The sequence below is a fragment of the Phalaenopsis equestris genome, unplaced genomic scaffold (genome assembly GCF_001263595.1).
Source record: "Phalaenopsis equestris unplaced genomic scaffold, ASM126359v1 Scaffold000953, whole genome shotgun sequence".
Taxonomy (NCBI): Eukaryota; Viridiplantae; Streptophyta; class Magnoliopsida; order Asparagales; family Orchidaceae; genus Phalaenopsis; species Phalaenopsis equestris.
The window spans coordinates 95,645-111,811 of NW_018165392.1; the positions used below are offsets into that span (position 1 = coordinate 95,645).

The 16,167-nt window shown below is 34.1% G+C and overlaps 1 protein-coding gene across 2 annotated transcripts; it reads left to right on the forward strand.

The window, feature by feature from the left end:
• Positions 1–213: 213 nt before the first annotated feature.
• On the forward strand, positions 214–13,127 carry LOC110032492 (glutathionyl-hydroquinone reductase YqjG-like). Of its 2 annotated transcripts, none has more exons than XM_020736142.1 (6): positions 214–408; positions 4,603–4,913; positions 4,996–5,172; positions 5,281–5,505; positions 5,575–5,715; positions 12,704–13,127. In XM_020736142.1, exons 2-6 carry the CDS (start codon positions 4,701–4,703, stop codon positions 12,926–12,928), a joined length of 981 nt encoding a protein of 326 aa, XP_020591801.1. In that variant the 5' UTR covers positions 214–408; positions 4,603–4,700; the 3' UTR covers positions 12,929–13,127. The 2 variants fall into 2 exon arrangements, with proteins under 2 accessions (XP_020591801.1, XP_020591802.1); XM_020736143.1 differs by having other exon boundaries at positions 4,608–4,913.
• The last annotated feature ends 3,040 nt before the right edge of the window (positions 13,128–16,167 follow it).

Here is a 16,167-nt window from a genome sequence, read left to right on the forward strand (position 1 = left end):
CATTTCATCGATTTTGTTATTTTATCACTAAAATTGAGAAATTAATCCACGTTTAATAAACCCATGAATTAATTTCATGTTTAACCTTTTTTTTAATTAAAACGTAAATATATGCCACATTTTTGCCTCTAATTAAACAAAATTTTGAACAGGTTCCTTTCAATTTATTTGCAGCCTCTTTTAAGAATTTGTCCCACCCTCAACGGTATCGTCACGTGACCTCGCAGCACAGCTACCATGGCAGGTCGTTGCGCGCCAAAAAGTCCAACCGTGCTGCGGTCTTTTTAGGTTTTGCCCGCGAAGTCGCTGCAATCTCTGCAATTCCCTTTTTCTTTCTTGGTTCATTTCTCTCCATTCATCGGCAGTCTCTTCATCAACTTTCTCAGCGTTTGCTCCTCTTTTGCCAACGTGAGGCAGAACTACTCTTCATTACCTTTTCTCCATTCAGGCTTCCTCCTTCGCTAATTTTTTTTTTCATCTTAATTTTGTTGTTTTTTTCGCTGTTATCCGATGAGAAGAGTACAAGTTTTATAGTGTTATAATCTATTGAATTAATTCGCGTATATTAGGGCTTTCTCATCTGCTTTCCATCGAAGCATGCTTCAGGTTTCTTTGGGCTTGTTAATCCCTTTAACTGAATTTGTTTTGATGTTTCGGGACATGAGCTTGTGATCATGGATTCATTTGCCATGTTAGTTATCTGTGGTAATAATGATTATTGGAAATATCAAAAATTGGCTAACTTGATTAACAGTGCTGATGTCCTTACTCCTGTAAAAAAACGTTGCCTGGGCTAGTCAGGATTGGCAAGTGGTGACTTCTGCTATAATTGTTTTTAACTGACGTCTAGTTTTTTGTATGAGAAATTTCTAATGCCGAGCTACAAGTGGAAAGTAGGGCCTTATAAAATGCTTAAAATTTTGTGTCAATTGAACTTTTGTTCTTTTATGTAAAATTTTATTCTTGTAGAGGGAATTGGAGAGCTTCAATTTTCTGTTTCAGTTTTTTTTTCTTTTTTTTTTCTTTTTTTGTGAATATTAAAAATTGAAGACCTTTTATTGATTTTCAGTTGCGGTAGAAATAGTTGAAAATATGTGCAAGAACATACAGCTATTCCCTAATGGTATGGTATATCCATGCTACTGCTTCTAGTGTTTCATTTGTAGTGTAGGGATTGGCATAAAATTCATGGAGGACATATGGTTTTGCAGGAAGTAGCAGTGAATTCATTCCCTAACTTGAATTTTAAGAACTAGAATATAAATATTCTTAATTTAAAGAGTGATAAAATAGTTTGTTATATATGAATGGGAAAATCCTATACTAGGCTTGTGAGCTTGAAGTCCAAATCAAAATTTTTTTTTACAATAATGCTACCTAGGCTATTGCATAATGTAATACTAACATATGTATAGTTTCATAAGTCTATAAATAAAAGAGGAATGCAATTGTTACATAAATGGGAGTTTGAAGTTTTCTTTTCTTTTTCATAAAATGTTTAAAAGACACGATGTAATAATTGCACCCTTCAGATTGTTGTGGCTCCGCCATTTAATTTTTATGCTGAATGATAAAGCTCATTGGCTGCTTATTGAGAACATGTTTTGAAAAGCATTGAAGTTTGACAATTCTATCATTTGGTTAGAGGTAGTTAGTGACAAACATGGATACACATACTACAAACTTCTGAAGAACTTCAAATGTGATAATTTTATTTTCCCATTCAACATGAATGACAATGAATTCACAATTTTCAAAAACATATTATCTGAATGCTTGAAACCATTTGATACTTTAGGTGGCCCATAGAGAGTCTAAGAGAATAGTTTGTACACTAAGAATTCAACTTTTAGTGATCTTTAGTATAGAATAGATAGAAAAATGAGTGAAAAATATATTTATAAACTAGCCAGATAAAGAGAAATGAAAAGTAAAGATTTTATTATAGTGTATTAAAGAAAAAAAATCAAAAAGTGCTTTTCTTAGAGGAAGATATTGAACATAGGTTGGTCTGATATTTTGATCAGCTTTTCAATGAAATTTCTGAAAATAAGATCAATCTCAGTGATCTTAATATCATTAATAATAATAAAAATTATTATTTTTACCATCACATTAGTAAAAAAGAAGTTCAGGAGGCTTTAATGAAAACTAAGGGTGGAAAATCAGTAGGTCTCGATGATATCTCAATTCAAGTGTGGAAATATTTAGGAGATTTGACAGTTTCTTGGCTTACTAAACTCTTTAATTTTTCTTTTTTTAAATCAAAAGGATGCCTAGGAAATTGACCCGCTAACTCAAAATTGGTCCCATTTTTAAGAATAAAGTGGATGCACAAGAGTGTGCAAATTATAAGTAAATTAACTTACTGTCATACATTAACATTATGAGAGAGAGTAATTGAACATAGATTAAGACATGATACTAATATATCTGATAATTAGTTTGGATTTATGCCAAGAAAGTCTACTATGGAAGATATACATTTATTGAGAGGTTTGATGGAGAAGTACAAAGAGAGTAAGGTGGATCTAAATATGATTTTTTATGATATGAAAAAGCTTGCGATAAGGTTCCAAAAATTTTTTTTGGAGAGTTCGAGAAAAGAAAGGTGTTGATATGACTTATATTCAAGTAATTAAAAATATGCATACTAGAGCTCTTACTTGTGTTCGAACAGGTGGATTGACCAAATATTTTTCTATTTTAGTTAGATTACATTAGTGATCAGCTTTAAGCTCTTTTCTTTTTGCTTTAGTTATCGATGCTCTTATTGGACATTTATAGGAGGATATACCTTGTTGTATGCTTTTCGCTTATTTTATCCTTCTTTTGAATATGACTAGAGAAAGGGTTCGGGAAAAACTTGAATTATGGATGTCCACATTAGATTCTGAAGGTTTTCTTTTGAGTAGATTTAATACCGTATACATGCAATGTGATATTAGTAGTAGTAGATCTAGTGGTTTCCATGTAACTATGGGTGATTAAATCATCAAAAGGTGGGAGCATTTTAGATATCTCATGTCTATTGTTCAAAGTGATGGTAATATAGATGGGGATATTATTAGAATTCAAGTTGGTTGGTTGAAGTGGAGGAATGCATCAGGCTTATTGTGTGATAGAAAGTACCGCTTAGACTTAAAGGAAAATTTTATATGATGGTGGTGAGACCTGCAATGCTTTATGGCACAAAATGTTGGCCTTTAAAAGAGAAGCATAAAATTAAGTGTTTCTGAGATAATAATGCTTAGGTAGATAGGTGGCTTGACAATCAAAATGCGAAATGAATGTTTCTGAGAAATGGTTGGTGTAACTCTAGTTACAGACAAGATTAGATAGAATTGTCTTAGATTGTTTGGTCACATTACGCGTCGATCATCTGATGGATTGGTCACATTAAGCGTGACCATGTGATGGATTAGTTACATTAAGCGTCGACCATCTGATGATCCGATTAAGAGAATAGATGTTTTAGATTCGACTTATGTTAAGAAGAGTAGAGGTAGACCTAAAAAGACTTTGGCATATTGTATAAAAGATGCTCTTAATTTATTAGAATTAAATGAAAATATGACACTCAATATGACACAATGGAGAAAAATGATATATGTAGCCAACCCCACTCTGTGGGATAAGGGCTTGTTGTTGTTGTACCATGTCTTTCCAAGAGAGAAAAAAAACCCAGAAAGAACAAAGAAGGATAATATAATTTCCTTCCACTTATTGAGCTTCAGATTCTCATGGTAAGATAATTACTGATTTTCTTATCAGATCTTGTTTGGCACAAAGTATTAAAGCAGATTTTGAAATGTGACTGTGCTTCAAGTTCTGAATGCACGGATAGGGTCAAAGTTTCGCTTTTAATATATCAAGAAAATTGTTGTTTTTTTCCCGAGTTTTGAACCTTAGGCATTCATTTTATATGTTAAAGTTAGTACTACTCGAACAATGTAGTAGTATTTTTTATTGAACATTAAGAATCCTTGTGGCTATTTTTGAATGTTTTGTCTACTTCAAAATAGTATAAATTCAAGATTAATTGTTTATTCTTAGAAGTTCAAGGTAGTCCTTGGTTTTTTCTTTTACTAGTGTGTATGCATGCTAAGCACACTCAGCTCACATGGTTAGAATTTACGATATGCTATATATATAGACACACAGACACTAGTGAGTCTCTTTCTAATAAAATTATATAAATTAGATAGGTAATTAGGAAATTATTCAGGGGTTTGAATAGGAAATTAGATGAAAGAATTATAATTTGATTTAATTGTATTAAGAAATGAAAATATAAATTATTTATTTTAATAATAATTTATATTGAGAAGATGTGCTTTTTTGTGGATTGTAATTGGAATATCTCCCTTTTTTAATTGGTAGTGTAAATAATGTACTACGGTTTATATGATAAATCAATTTAAATGACTGTTTTTTATTTTAGCATATACTTGTCACTTCCATTGAGAATGCATAATTTGCTAAGAAGATATATTAAATATTTCAGCATTTCAGTATTATTGTCCCCTGCATGGTATTATAGTTGCACTCCTTTACAACTAATACTGTTATTGTCGTCAATCCACATAATACTGCAAACAGGACAGAAGCGCGCAATTTGTAGTGCTTACATTTCGGAAGAATCATTACTACCATTGTTCTTTTGTTTTTCAAGTGTCGATTCTTTTTCAAGTACTTCAATGTTGCGATCTGCACTTAATGAGGTGTCACCAGCTGGTTCATTCATCCGAAGCCCTTCAACTTTTCGTAATTTTATTTCAAAAGATCCAAATGCCCAGTTCCCTGCAGTATCAGGAAGATACCATCTTTATGTATCTTATGCATGCCCCTGGGCATCTAGATGTCTGGCATATTTGAAACTCAAAGGGCTTGACAAGGCCATTGGTTACACGGTGATGCTTTCCTGCTCCGGCAGACTTGACATAATTTTATATCATTACATATTTAAATCTTAAAGATTTCTAATTTCTTTAGGCTGTAAAAACAAAATGGGAGAGGACCAAAGTTACTGATGAGCATATTGGCTGGGTCTTTCCTGTTTCTAGCACGGAAGAACCTGGGGCCGATCCTGATCCTTGGAATGGAGCCAAGAGTATCAGGGAACTATATGAGCTTGCAAGTTCAAGCTATTCAGGAAAATATACTGTGCCAGTGGGTATATCATATTTTGATTTTTGTTCTTTTACATATATTTCAAGCATGGCAATCAATTTTTTCTTGGTTAAGTCACCAATTAATTATTTTTAAATTATGCAACAGGTCCTTTGGGATAAGCAACTGAAAACAATTGTAAATAATGAGAGTGCAGAAATAATCCGCATGCTCAACACAGAGTTCAATGCGATAGCAGAAAATGCTGATTTGGACTTGTACCCCTCTCACCTGCAATCAGTAATTGATGAGGTCAATGTATGGGTTTATGATGCGATAAACAATGGTGTATATAAGTGTGGGTTCGCTAAGAAACAAGGGCCTTATGATGAGGTAATTACTATTTTCTTAATTTGAATGAAATTTACTTCTCTCTGACTTTTTTTTTCTCCTTTAACCTAGGCTGTAGTCAAGTTATATGATGCCTTGGACAAATGTGAAGAGATACTGAGCAAGCAACGCTATATTTGTGGGAATGAGTTGACAGAAGCTGATATTCGTCTTTTTGTAACTCTGATTAGGTTTGAGATTAGGTTTGATGAGGTAAAAAATCTTCAACTCATAATAGGTTGCGTGATTTCTTAATTGCAAGTGATGACTAATTTTTTGGTTCTGCCAGTCCATCATATGCACGTCCTTTCTAATGCCATTTAACAAAGAGCTGTATGATGAAATTGGAGTTTTTGACTTGGAAAAAGATGCACACAGTAAAACATGAACATTTCAAGACTTCCTTCCACATGTAATTGGCTTTATGTTAGCACCATAGATAGTACACATACGCCTCTGTTACACAAGGAACTGCATAAGGTCAGCTTTGTTTCTCAAGGCTATAATCATTGAGTAAAAAGAAGTTCACGAAGTGCAAACCTCCTTTCATCTGGACTCTGCTTCCATAATCTAAGTAGAAACACAATAAAAAATAGAAGAAAGGTAAATTTTGATAGCATATATGAATCCTTGTCCTCCATTGATTATTTATATTGGGTGTTACATGATTTGGTTATTCATGTTTGCAGAAAAATCTAGACATTCTATTATTTAGTCTGTTGCTTTTTCATCCTGTTCCTTCTAATTAAATTTACTTATATATTTATTGCTTCATTTTCTATCATACATTGCTCATGATAAATCCATTTGAAGCTAGCTTATGTTCTAGAGATGCTACTTTGCTCATTTCAATAGTAGAATCATTATTCCATCAATCATCTAGCTCTTACATAAATTTATAGTATCATTCTCATTTATGCCACAGTCAACTTATCTATTAGCAAATTTTTTGTTCCACGTGCACGGATCAATTTACATAGTTTCTTAAAATTTTTTACTTAAAGTCTTAATATTATTTATGACATATGTACTAAACTTCCTAATAATATTAAATTAGATAAATCTATTATGCTTATTTATTACATTATTTTTGTAACATATTGATTGATGATTTCTTTAGATTCATTAAAATAAATATTACATACTTGGTCTTTATTCTATTACCTTAAGCTCCTTTTCTCTTATAAACTTTTTCCATTGCTTAATTTTTTCGACTTTTTGAGAGATTGTCTCATTGGGATTTCAATGCATATTGAATACAATGAGTTACTTCCCAATAAATATCTTTTATTAGCATATTTATAACTATAACCATGCAAAAGCTTGTCCGATTTGATGATGATCTATGTGGTAACCTCTCGATGGAAATTATTTGATTCATCTACAATCACTTGTAATGCTGGTCATTGTCCCATTGCATATATCCCTAACTATTTTATTATACATTTGTTATTGATAAATCAAATTTTTTTTTATACACATGCGCCCTTCAAAATTCTTGCCTTTCTTTCTTCAGCACATACAAATATATATTTTTTTCATCCATGGTTTGGTTGAGGGAAGGGGAGTGGTAGAGATCATTTTTAAAGATTATAAAGTCGCACATGCATTGGAAAGGTTGGGATACACGTCTTAACAGTTAAAAGTTTACTCTCAGGAGTACTATTCTGCGTTCATTGTTTCTTATCCATCTTTATTCCATCCTATTATTCCTTGAAACCGCATGATTGAACAAATTTTACCTAAATTACTTGTGCAGATTTTTTTTTTTTTTTGTATTGTGTTAAAGAAATGAATAGTTAAAAACTGAATAATAAGACTATCCAAACGTTTCTTACTTTATAATACAGCAAAATGCAGTCATACATATCGGGGAAGGATTATCAATTTTTTGTACCATGACAATTTTCACTTGAATATCTAACCATATTTGTTGTTCAAGCAAATTTGGCACTCATGATTATGTCCAAATTTATTTCTATTAATCTATACTAGAATTTTGTTTAATTTTATAATATGTATATTGGCTCATATAGGGGTGTCAAAAATTGACCCAACAGGCTAGCTCGACTCGAAAAATTCGGATTCGGATTGGTCCGATTAATTTTCAGGCCAGGTTCGGGTTTAAAATACCATCATGTTTAATTTCTTAGACCGGGTTTAGGTTGTCCTACCAATCCGAAAATTGGCTCAAAAATTGACCCGCTAACTCAAAATTGACTTGAAATTAAGCCGCCATTCTGAAATTGACTCAAATATGACCCGCCAACCCGAAATTGACTCGAATATGACCCACCAACCCGAATTTGACGTTAACATAACTCAAAATTAACCCAAATTTGTATTTAATAACTATTATGCATATATTAAATATTTTATATGGGTTGCATTTTGGGTCAATCGGGTTGAAGATGGGTCATGCTTTGTTAGACTTTCCAACTCATCAAATATTTGGGTCGGGATCTGTTCAATTTTGGTTCAAACCTGATTCAAATCCACGAACCCAATTTGACACTTCTTGGCTTATTCAATCTCTAAATTTTAATTTCATTCTCCTACGCTCTCCTTATGTAGTATATAAAAACCTGCGAGTAGATGTATTAGTTTGGCTTTCCAATCAACCCTTACATCTCTTTTATATCGACATGAGTATATGTTAACAAATTAGTCATGTTATGGTTAAATTTGTCTTATTATATGATTTTTATAAAATTAAAGTGGTAGTTAGAGGTTTCCATTTATACCTCATTGGATTTAGAACATAGGGAGGATAATTTTTAAGTCAAGACTTTTATTAATAATTAAATAAGAAGACTTTTTCTTTGATAATGTTTTGTGAAAGCTATTATAGTATAATTATTTGTATTCCATTCCTAAAATACATTAATATTTTAAATTTATTTGTCTTATCATCATTATTAGCCTTAGAAAAACTATTCAGAGTTGATCAACCTTATGTATCTTTGTTCTTCGCTGAATAGTATTAAGTGTTCTTTACATTATGCTAAAGTATATTTACATATTTTTGGCCCAGGTTACTTTAAGAATAGCATTTCTCGTGTATTTAATCATCATGTCAAACTAGTCTATGCGTTTGAATTGTGAGGGATGATAGTTATAAAAAACATTCAAACTATCATAAGGCTCTATTTGAGTTGAAAAGTTATCAAACATTGATAAACTAAATAAAAATAAATATAATTATAACTAAAATCTAAAGAATATATATATATAGAGAGCCATTAGATAACATAAATGATATATATGATATAATTATTAAGATGCCATTGGGGATCACTTTTGTTTTTTGCTTTTTATTTTTAGTTATAAACATGTTTGTATGTTAAAACATGTTTTATCGTTTTTAAAAATACTCAAAACACGTAAAAATTATTTTCAATGTTTGTACGAATAAGGTGATCTGTTCTTAATAAAAATATTAAAGAAAAGTTAATTAAAGACAAAAGAAAAAAAATAAAAATAAGATGAAAATCAAAAGTGGCGCCAAATAACCCCATCTGTTTAAATATAGTAGTATTCTAAATTATTGATATTCATGATGTGATAATTATGTTTTGATTGAATTAATTATTTCAAAATCCTAAGTACATCATAAGCCTTATTCAAACTTAAATTTATGACATGCATAATGCGTTCGTGTTGAAATTATTGATGGAAAAGAACTTCAATAGATTTTATTTATAATTGTTGCATACATGTTGCCAAATGCAAACATTAGATTGAGAAAAAAATAATATTGTGTATATTCTCAATTAAGAACAAAATATCCCCTTTATTGATCTCTCAATCTTGTGTGATAACACTTTTCTTGTTGGAGCATACATATATATGTGTGTGTGTGTATTTATGTATATTATGAGATCTAACTTACTATAACTATTGCAGAATTGAAATGGCTTGAGCATTTCTCAAGATATTTGTTGATCATTCTTTTCTAGAGACATGAGAGCGTTAATCCTCTTTAATGGAAAGTCATCTCCATTAAAAAGATTATCTACTTTAATATATTTATTCTTTAAAAAAAACTAACTCCTTGTAATATGGATTACTATTTGTTTATCACAATTAAGAAAGATCTGTTGAATAATTAGAACATCAAATTCTTGAATAAGATATCTATCGGCATTATTTCATATGAGGAAATGCCATTGCTTCATATTAGCTTCAATATCACATCCAACAACAATAAATTCTTCTATTTTCTCCACAAAACAATATTCCTCCCACAAAATTCAGAAGCAGACCTCTGATTTTTTCTAGAATAATCATCATTAGTGTATGATTCAATTCATAATTGGTTATGCTATTGATACACCAATTCTATCATTTGAGATTTCTTAATATACTCTAAAATTTTAAAGGAAAAATCTTAGTGCTTATCTAAGACATTTCTATCAACATGAGAGAATTCTTGGAATCTACTCAAATATTGCAGACCTAGATGTTATTGAGTTACAAGAGCAACAACAATGAAGTCTTTAGCCCACTAAGTGGGGTCGGCCACATAAATCATTTTTCTCCATTGTTTCTTATTGAGTGTCATATTTTTATTTAATTATAATAGATTAAGATCATTTTTTATACAACATGCCTAGGTCTTTTTAGGTCAACCTCTACATTTATTATTAGATGGTCGACGTTTAATGTGACCAAATCATATCTAAGACTCTTCTCTAATCTTGTCTGCCCTGCCATGGATATATTCGTTTTGCATTTTGCTTCCAAGTGTAAAGCCACCCGTCCACAAAGCATTTTCATCTCAAAAACACTTAACTTAGTTTTATGTTTCTCTTTTATAGGCCAACATTTTGCACCATAAAACATTGCAGGTCTCTCCACCATCTTATAAAATTTTTCTTTAACCATCCAACTTGAATTCTACTAATAACATCCCCATCTATATCACCATCACTTTGAACAATAGATCCGAGATATCTAAAACGTTCACTCTTTTCAATGACTTGATAACCCAGTTTTACAACCACACCACTAGTTCTACTACTAAAACTACATTCCATTGTACAACCGCATCACTAGATGTTACTAAGTTGAACACTCATAAAATCAGTGTAATTTTAAGCTAGATTGACCCAAGCCTTCAGCTCATACTCAATTGAGCACTCCTTGTACCATTCCAGTGATATGAAGTGACTGATTTAGAACTGATTCATTTTTGTGCTCTTCTATAGCGCCTTGTCAGCTTGTCTCCTAGTCTTAGAAAGATTAATTTATTTAGCTTTTAAATCTTAATTAATTATTCAACAGGATTTTAAAGGTGCCATCAATACTTTTGTCATAGTTATGGTATTTTTAGAGGAGTCAATTTTTTGAGGTGTGAGGAACGTTACTCAGTGGCGTTGGTCACCAGAAACATTATATCACGAACGGCTCTCACAACTTTTGTCAAAGAAACTCCCAAATGAATGATTATTGGGTATTATCAAGGTGGCGGTGACCTTTTGTTATAAATTTTGTTTTAGGGCGACAATCATGGTATTGATATTGTTTTTGATGGTGATGCTGGTGATTGTTAGAAAGTACAATATTGATGTGACATAATGAATGTGTCAGAATGTGTTAGGCTCAGGCTAAAGTTGAAATATAATGCTATGAGAAATGTTACATTTAAGTAATACAAGTGAGATTACACTATAAGACTTAACCAAACGTTTATTATAAAATGAGTAAATCTAGCTAGCTTGAAGCCATCTTATTATATAGATAACTCATAATGAGCTCCGATAAGAGAATGGGATCTTTGATATGGAAAGTTCTGATGAAGTCATCGATGGCTTCACTTTGAATTGATGAGTAGCTTTGTATACATAGTGAGTTCATTTGGAAGTTTGTCATCATGGGGCGACTAGCCTTTGATGATTTCAATTGAAGGATACATTTGCATATAGAATGTTACTTTAACGAGTTCAAATCATAAATGGCAAGCTCCCTTATTGTGTAAAAAGGCGATTTCTCTGATAATTTTTTTTAAAGACTTTGTTTGGTTGATGATGACTTCCTGAAACCAGTACAAGATCATCACAAGATTTGGATAACTTGGCTTTGGTGAAATTTCTGTATACTAGGGTTATGCCATTAAAAAAAACAAACTCTAAATTACTTTTTGTGCTAGCTTGATGCTGCCTCATTTAGTTTACTAGATTCACAGCCTCAAAGTGCCCCTCAATCCCTGAGCTTCATCTACAAATAGAGCTTATACTGCTCATATCTATTCATCATATTCATTCTCTTTATTTGTTTTATGAGGGGATAATGTTGAAGTAACATCCTTGTGGATTTTGTAACGTTTATTTCTTGCTTGTGTAGAAGCGGCTTCAGGAAACAATGTCGGAGTTAGACTGCTCGGCCAACACAATGATCCTTTCCAATCTGCAACATTTTGTATCGTCTTAAAATGACCTTTTACTTGAGATGTTGAGCTTATTTGCAATAAGCCCTAGCTGTCTGATCCTCCTATGTCTTTCTGAGACTCAAGTTCTCACTTTGACCTCCTTGGATTCCTATTTCTATTAAAACTTGGATCCCTGGTTCCCCTTCCCAGTTCACGAAGCAGTTTCATTGTCTTCTTCAGAAGCTTAACCAATATGGCTAGCAATAACACTTCCAAGCATCATCAAGCCACTCAGTGCTTGGCAAACTCTTTTAGACCCCCAAATTTCATATTAAACACGCGCGCACGTAGCACTCACATAGCTGTTTGCATATGCAGTAAGCAAGTCTTCATACTGATAGCGTCATTTCCCCACCTCTCTAATCCATTCAAAATAAGCAAGTCTTCATCTGCAATTATTGAACATCTACGAAAAACCTGGTAGGTCTTTGATCCTCTAGTTTCCACAATAATGTAAATGCAAGGATTTGATAGTTAAATTAGTATGTGCTTTCACTTAGTACTTCAGGCTTTTTCCATTTTCTTTTTAATTAAAGATCAATGCTGCTTATTGTATACTGGTCTCTGGCCTCAAAACATTTTTGGAATGTATTTTTTCCATACAGTTTAGAAATATTTGCCAAGAAACTCAAGCTGAATGTGTTGCTCCAAACAAATTTTGCCTTTGTTTACAAGAAATGGGGCAAAAAAATAAGCTGTAGTGATTTATGTTCTTCTAGTTCCTTCATTTTGCTAATGATTTGATTACTAATTAATTTATTTCTTAAACAGGTGTATGCTGTTCATTTCAAATGCAACAAGAAACTCATCCGTGAATATCCGAAACTCTTCAATTACACCAAAGATATTTATCAAATCCCTGGCATCAGCAGCACCGTTAACATGGAACACATAAGGAAGGGCTACTATGGAATGTTTCCTCTCAATCCCTATGGAATTATACCAGTTGGACCCAACATAGATTATTCCGCTTCTCATGATAGAGAGGTTTATTAATTTATTAGGTATGAGCAATTTTCTTTTTTTTGGTTCTTTGGCTTCTTGGAACTACATTGTGCTGAATATCATTGTGTTGAAGAGGTAATCAATGCATGAATGGACTGATTATATTGAGAAATAAGCTTGTACCGGGTTGTGTGCCCAATCTTAAAAGTTTGATTAATTAATGTACATGATATGATGTTTAATTTGTTGTTCTCATTGTATATGTTATCATGTTTCAAATATAGCTTGCTTTATGGGTTTCTCTTTACCAGAAATTATTTTTTGTTCTACGGATTTATAGTGTCTCCTAATGTTAATTTTGGATTCGGTTTTGCTTGATTGATGTATAAAGCTGTACTTTTGAATTAAACTTACACTTCGAAATAAATTTACTCGTACTTTTGGGAATTATATGAGTGTTTACCACCTAAAAAATAGGGAAAAAAGAAACAACATGCATGAGAAGAGAAAAATTACATCGGGTTAATTGGACGAGTGGACGACGATATGGATTAAACAATGCAATGTGTTTGGCGGTGTGATGTGATTCACGTCATCGAATCATGATAAGTCATTCGGTCAGCCTTCGCTCGATCGGCTTTCAAATCAGGCTAAAAATAGGGGTTTCACTTGATTAGATAACTCTTCTGGTATTTCACTAGGGAACACTTGGTGTTCTGATGTTGGAACCTTATTCTTCCTCTGTGGGACCTTAGGTCTTCTGCCCACGGACCATTGGTCTTCAACTCGTTGGCCCTATTGCACTGTGCTCCTTGGCACCTTTTGTTCATCAGCTTTCACTGAGATTTGTGATGACGCTTATCTGATGTATTGTTCTGATGTTGGAACCTTATTCTTCCTCTGTGAGACCTTAGGTCTTCTGCCCACGGGCCATTGGTCTTCAACTCGTTGGTCCCATTGCACTGTGCTCCTTGGCACCTTTTGTTCGTCAGGTTTCACTGAGATTTGTGATGACGCTTATCTGATGTACATATTTTAGTTCTCTGATTCTCTTACTTCTTTAAAGCGATATGTCACACTTCACCATATTCTAGAAAGGGACAAGAACCTCATTGGATGGAAAGTTCTAGAGAGTGCCAGAAAATAGAGAGGCATCCAAAGGACTCTAGAATATTCCACCATGTTTTGGAGAATGCTAGAAGGGAAAGGCTCCAAGGAAAACTCAAGAGTAACCTAGAAAGTTATAGGGTTATGTATGTACATAAGAGAGAAGTATAAACTCTCTAGAAGCTAGAATAATCAAATGTATTCTAGAATGTTACATTGGGCTTGGAAGGGGCTATAAATAGGAGCCGCTCCCCTCATTTGTAATCACTTAAGCATCCAATCAAAGCTTCCAAGTATTTAGGTGTGAAGTATTCATTTCTCTCTACTCTTCTTCTTTAGAGGATTAGGCTGATTTAGTGCTAAAGGAGAGCGCTAAAGCCGCACGGGTGACTTAAGAGATTAGAGCAAAGTTAGTCCGTGACAGTTGGTATCAGAGCCTTGGTTCGAAGGAATGACAAAAAGCATCAAAGAACACGTGATGGAGTCGGAAGCCATTAATGTGGAGTTATCTCAGGGGCGAGGTCGCCAGAAGCAAAGAGATCTTGTAGCACCCAAACCACATGGGAATTCCAAGGAGATCATGCATGGCTTTGATTTGTGTCTTTTTCGGATGGAGGAGGCAATGAATGGCATGGAGGGCCAAGTAGAGGATCATGGCTAAAGGGTTGATGGACTCGAGGAGGAGGACGTCACCATCTATTCAACGATCAGAGGTATGATGCTCCAACTTGAGGAGACCTTAATGGGCCATATGACTAAGTTGCAGGAGGATTTGTTGGGGAAGCTCCAAGAGGTGTGAAGAGCCTACGAAGAAGAGATGAGCGACGTGCGTGCTAACTTAGAGAAGATACGTGGAGACATTTCGCTGTGCAAGAGGGCACTAGTGGCATCCACAAGTCATCCCACTTTCGAAGCTAAGAGGATTGAAGTTCCAAAACCTATGAGTTTTGGATGGGTTCACAACGCGAAGGAAGTAGTCAACTTTCTTTGGGGACTAGAGCAATACTTGCAAAAATACAATTTGCCTCTTTTTTATCTCTCGGACATCACTATGCTTTGGTGGAGAAGAAGAAAAAGAAATGTAAGAGAAAAATTTTTGCTCCATGTCCACTTTCAATGACTTTAAGAGAGAGCTAAAGAGGCAATTCTAACCCAAGATTGTCGAGGATGAGGCTTGAGCTCAGCTGCGAAGGCCTAAACATGAGGGTTTGATTTGAGACTACATTAAGGAGTTTGCAAGCTTGGTTCTTGAAATCCCTGATATTTCAAACACGCTCTTCAACTTCATGGATGGACTCCAACATTGGGCAAAGACTGAGCTTAGGAGGCGAGGGGTGCAAGATCTTGCCACTGCCATCGCGACTGCTGAAAGCTTGACTAATTATTCAAAGGAGTCTAGAAAGTCCGAAGATAAGAAGATTTGTTTTGTCAAAGGTGGGCGTGACAAGGGCAAACACAAGGAGGAGAAACATTGTGAGACTAACAACAAGCCATAGCAAAACCGTTGCTTCCTCTGTGAAGGACCTCATTGGGCAAGGGATTGCCCTCATCAGAAGGCCCTCAACTCTCTCCTTGCAAGCCATAAGGAGGAAGAAGAAAGTGATTGGGAAATGGCATGGTGACGCATGGGGGATCTCTTCAACTGTTGAGCGGGATGAACGGGATGAAACCTCCGACTAAACCCCAAGCGAAGGGGTTACTCTTTGTAGAGATGACAATCGAAGGGAAGACCACTAGGGCAATGGTGGATACGGGTGCTTCCCACAACTTTATCTTCAATGAGGAAGAAAAGAGGTTACGGTTGCAGATCTGACGAATAAAGGAGGGGGCTCCATTAAAGTCCACAACTCAACATAGATATCAATCGACGGAGTGGCTAAAGGAGCCAAGATCAGCATTGAGGCATGGTCAGATACTCTAGACTTCTCTGTCATTTCTTTGGATGATTACAAAGTTGTCCTAGGAATGAACTTCTTGGAGAAAGCAAGAGCATTTCCAATGTCATTCGCCAATAGCCTGTGCATCACGAAAGGGAGTCAAGCTTGCTCAGTACCGATAATAATGTTAAGCAAGGAAGGATCTGAAACGCTATCGATAATCCAGCTCAGGGATGACATTGCACCGGGCAAGGAGGACAACTTGGCTATCCTTCATGATACCAATGAAGAAGAAAAAGACCCAAG

Bases quoted from the DNA above. Each gene is read 5' to 3' on its own strand.
- LOC110032492 (XM_020736142.1), top strand. From the start codon at position 4,701: ATGTTGCGATCTGCACTTAATGAGGTGTCACCAGCTGGTTCATTCATC. The intron at 4,914-4,995 runs GTGATGCTTTCC...TAATTTCTTTAG, and splicing joins ACAAGGCCATTGGTTACACG to GCTGTAAAAACAAAATGGGA. The intron at 5,716-12,703 runs GTAAAAAATCTT...TTTCTTAAACAG, and splicing joins TTGAGATTAGGTTTGATGAG to GTGTATGCTGTTCATTTCAA.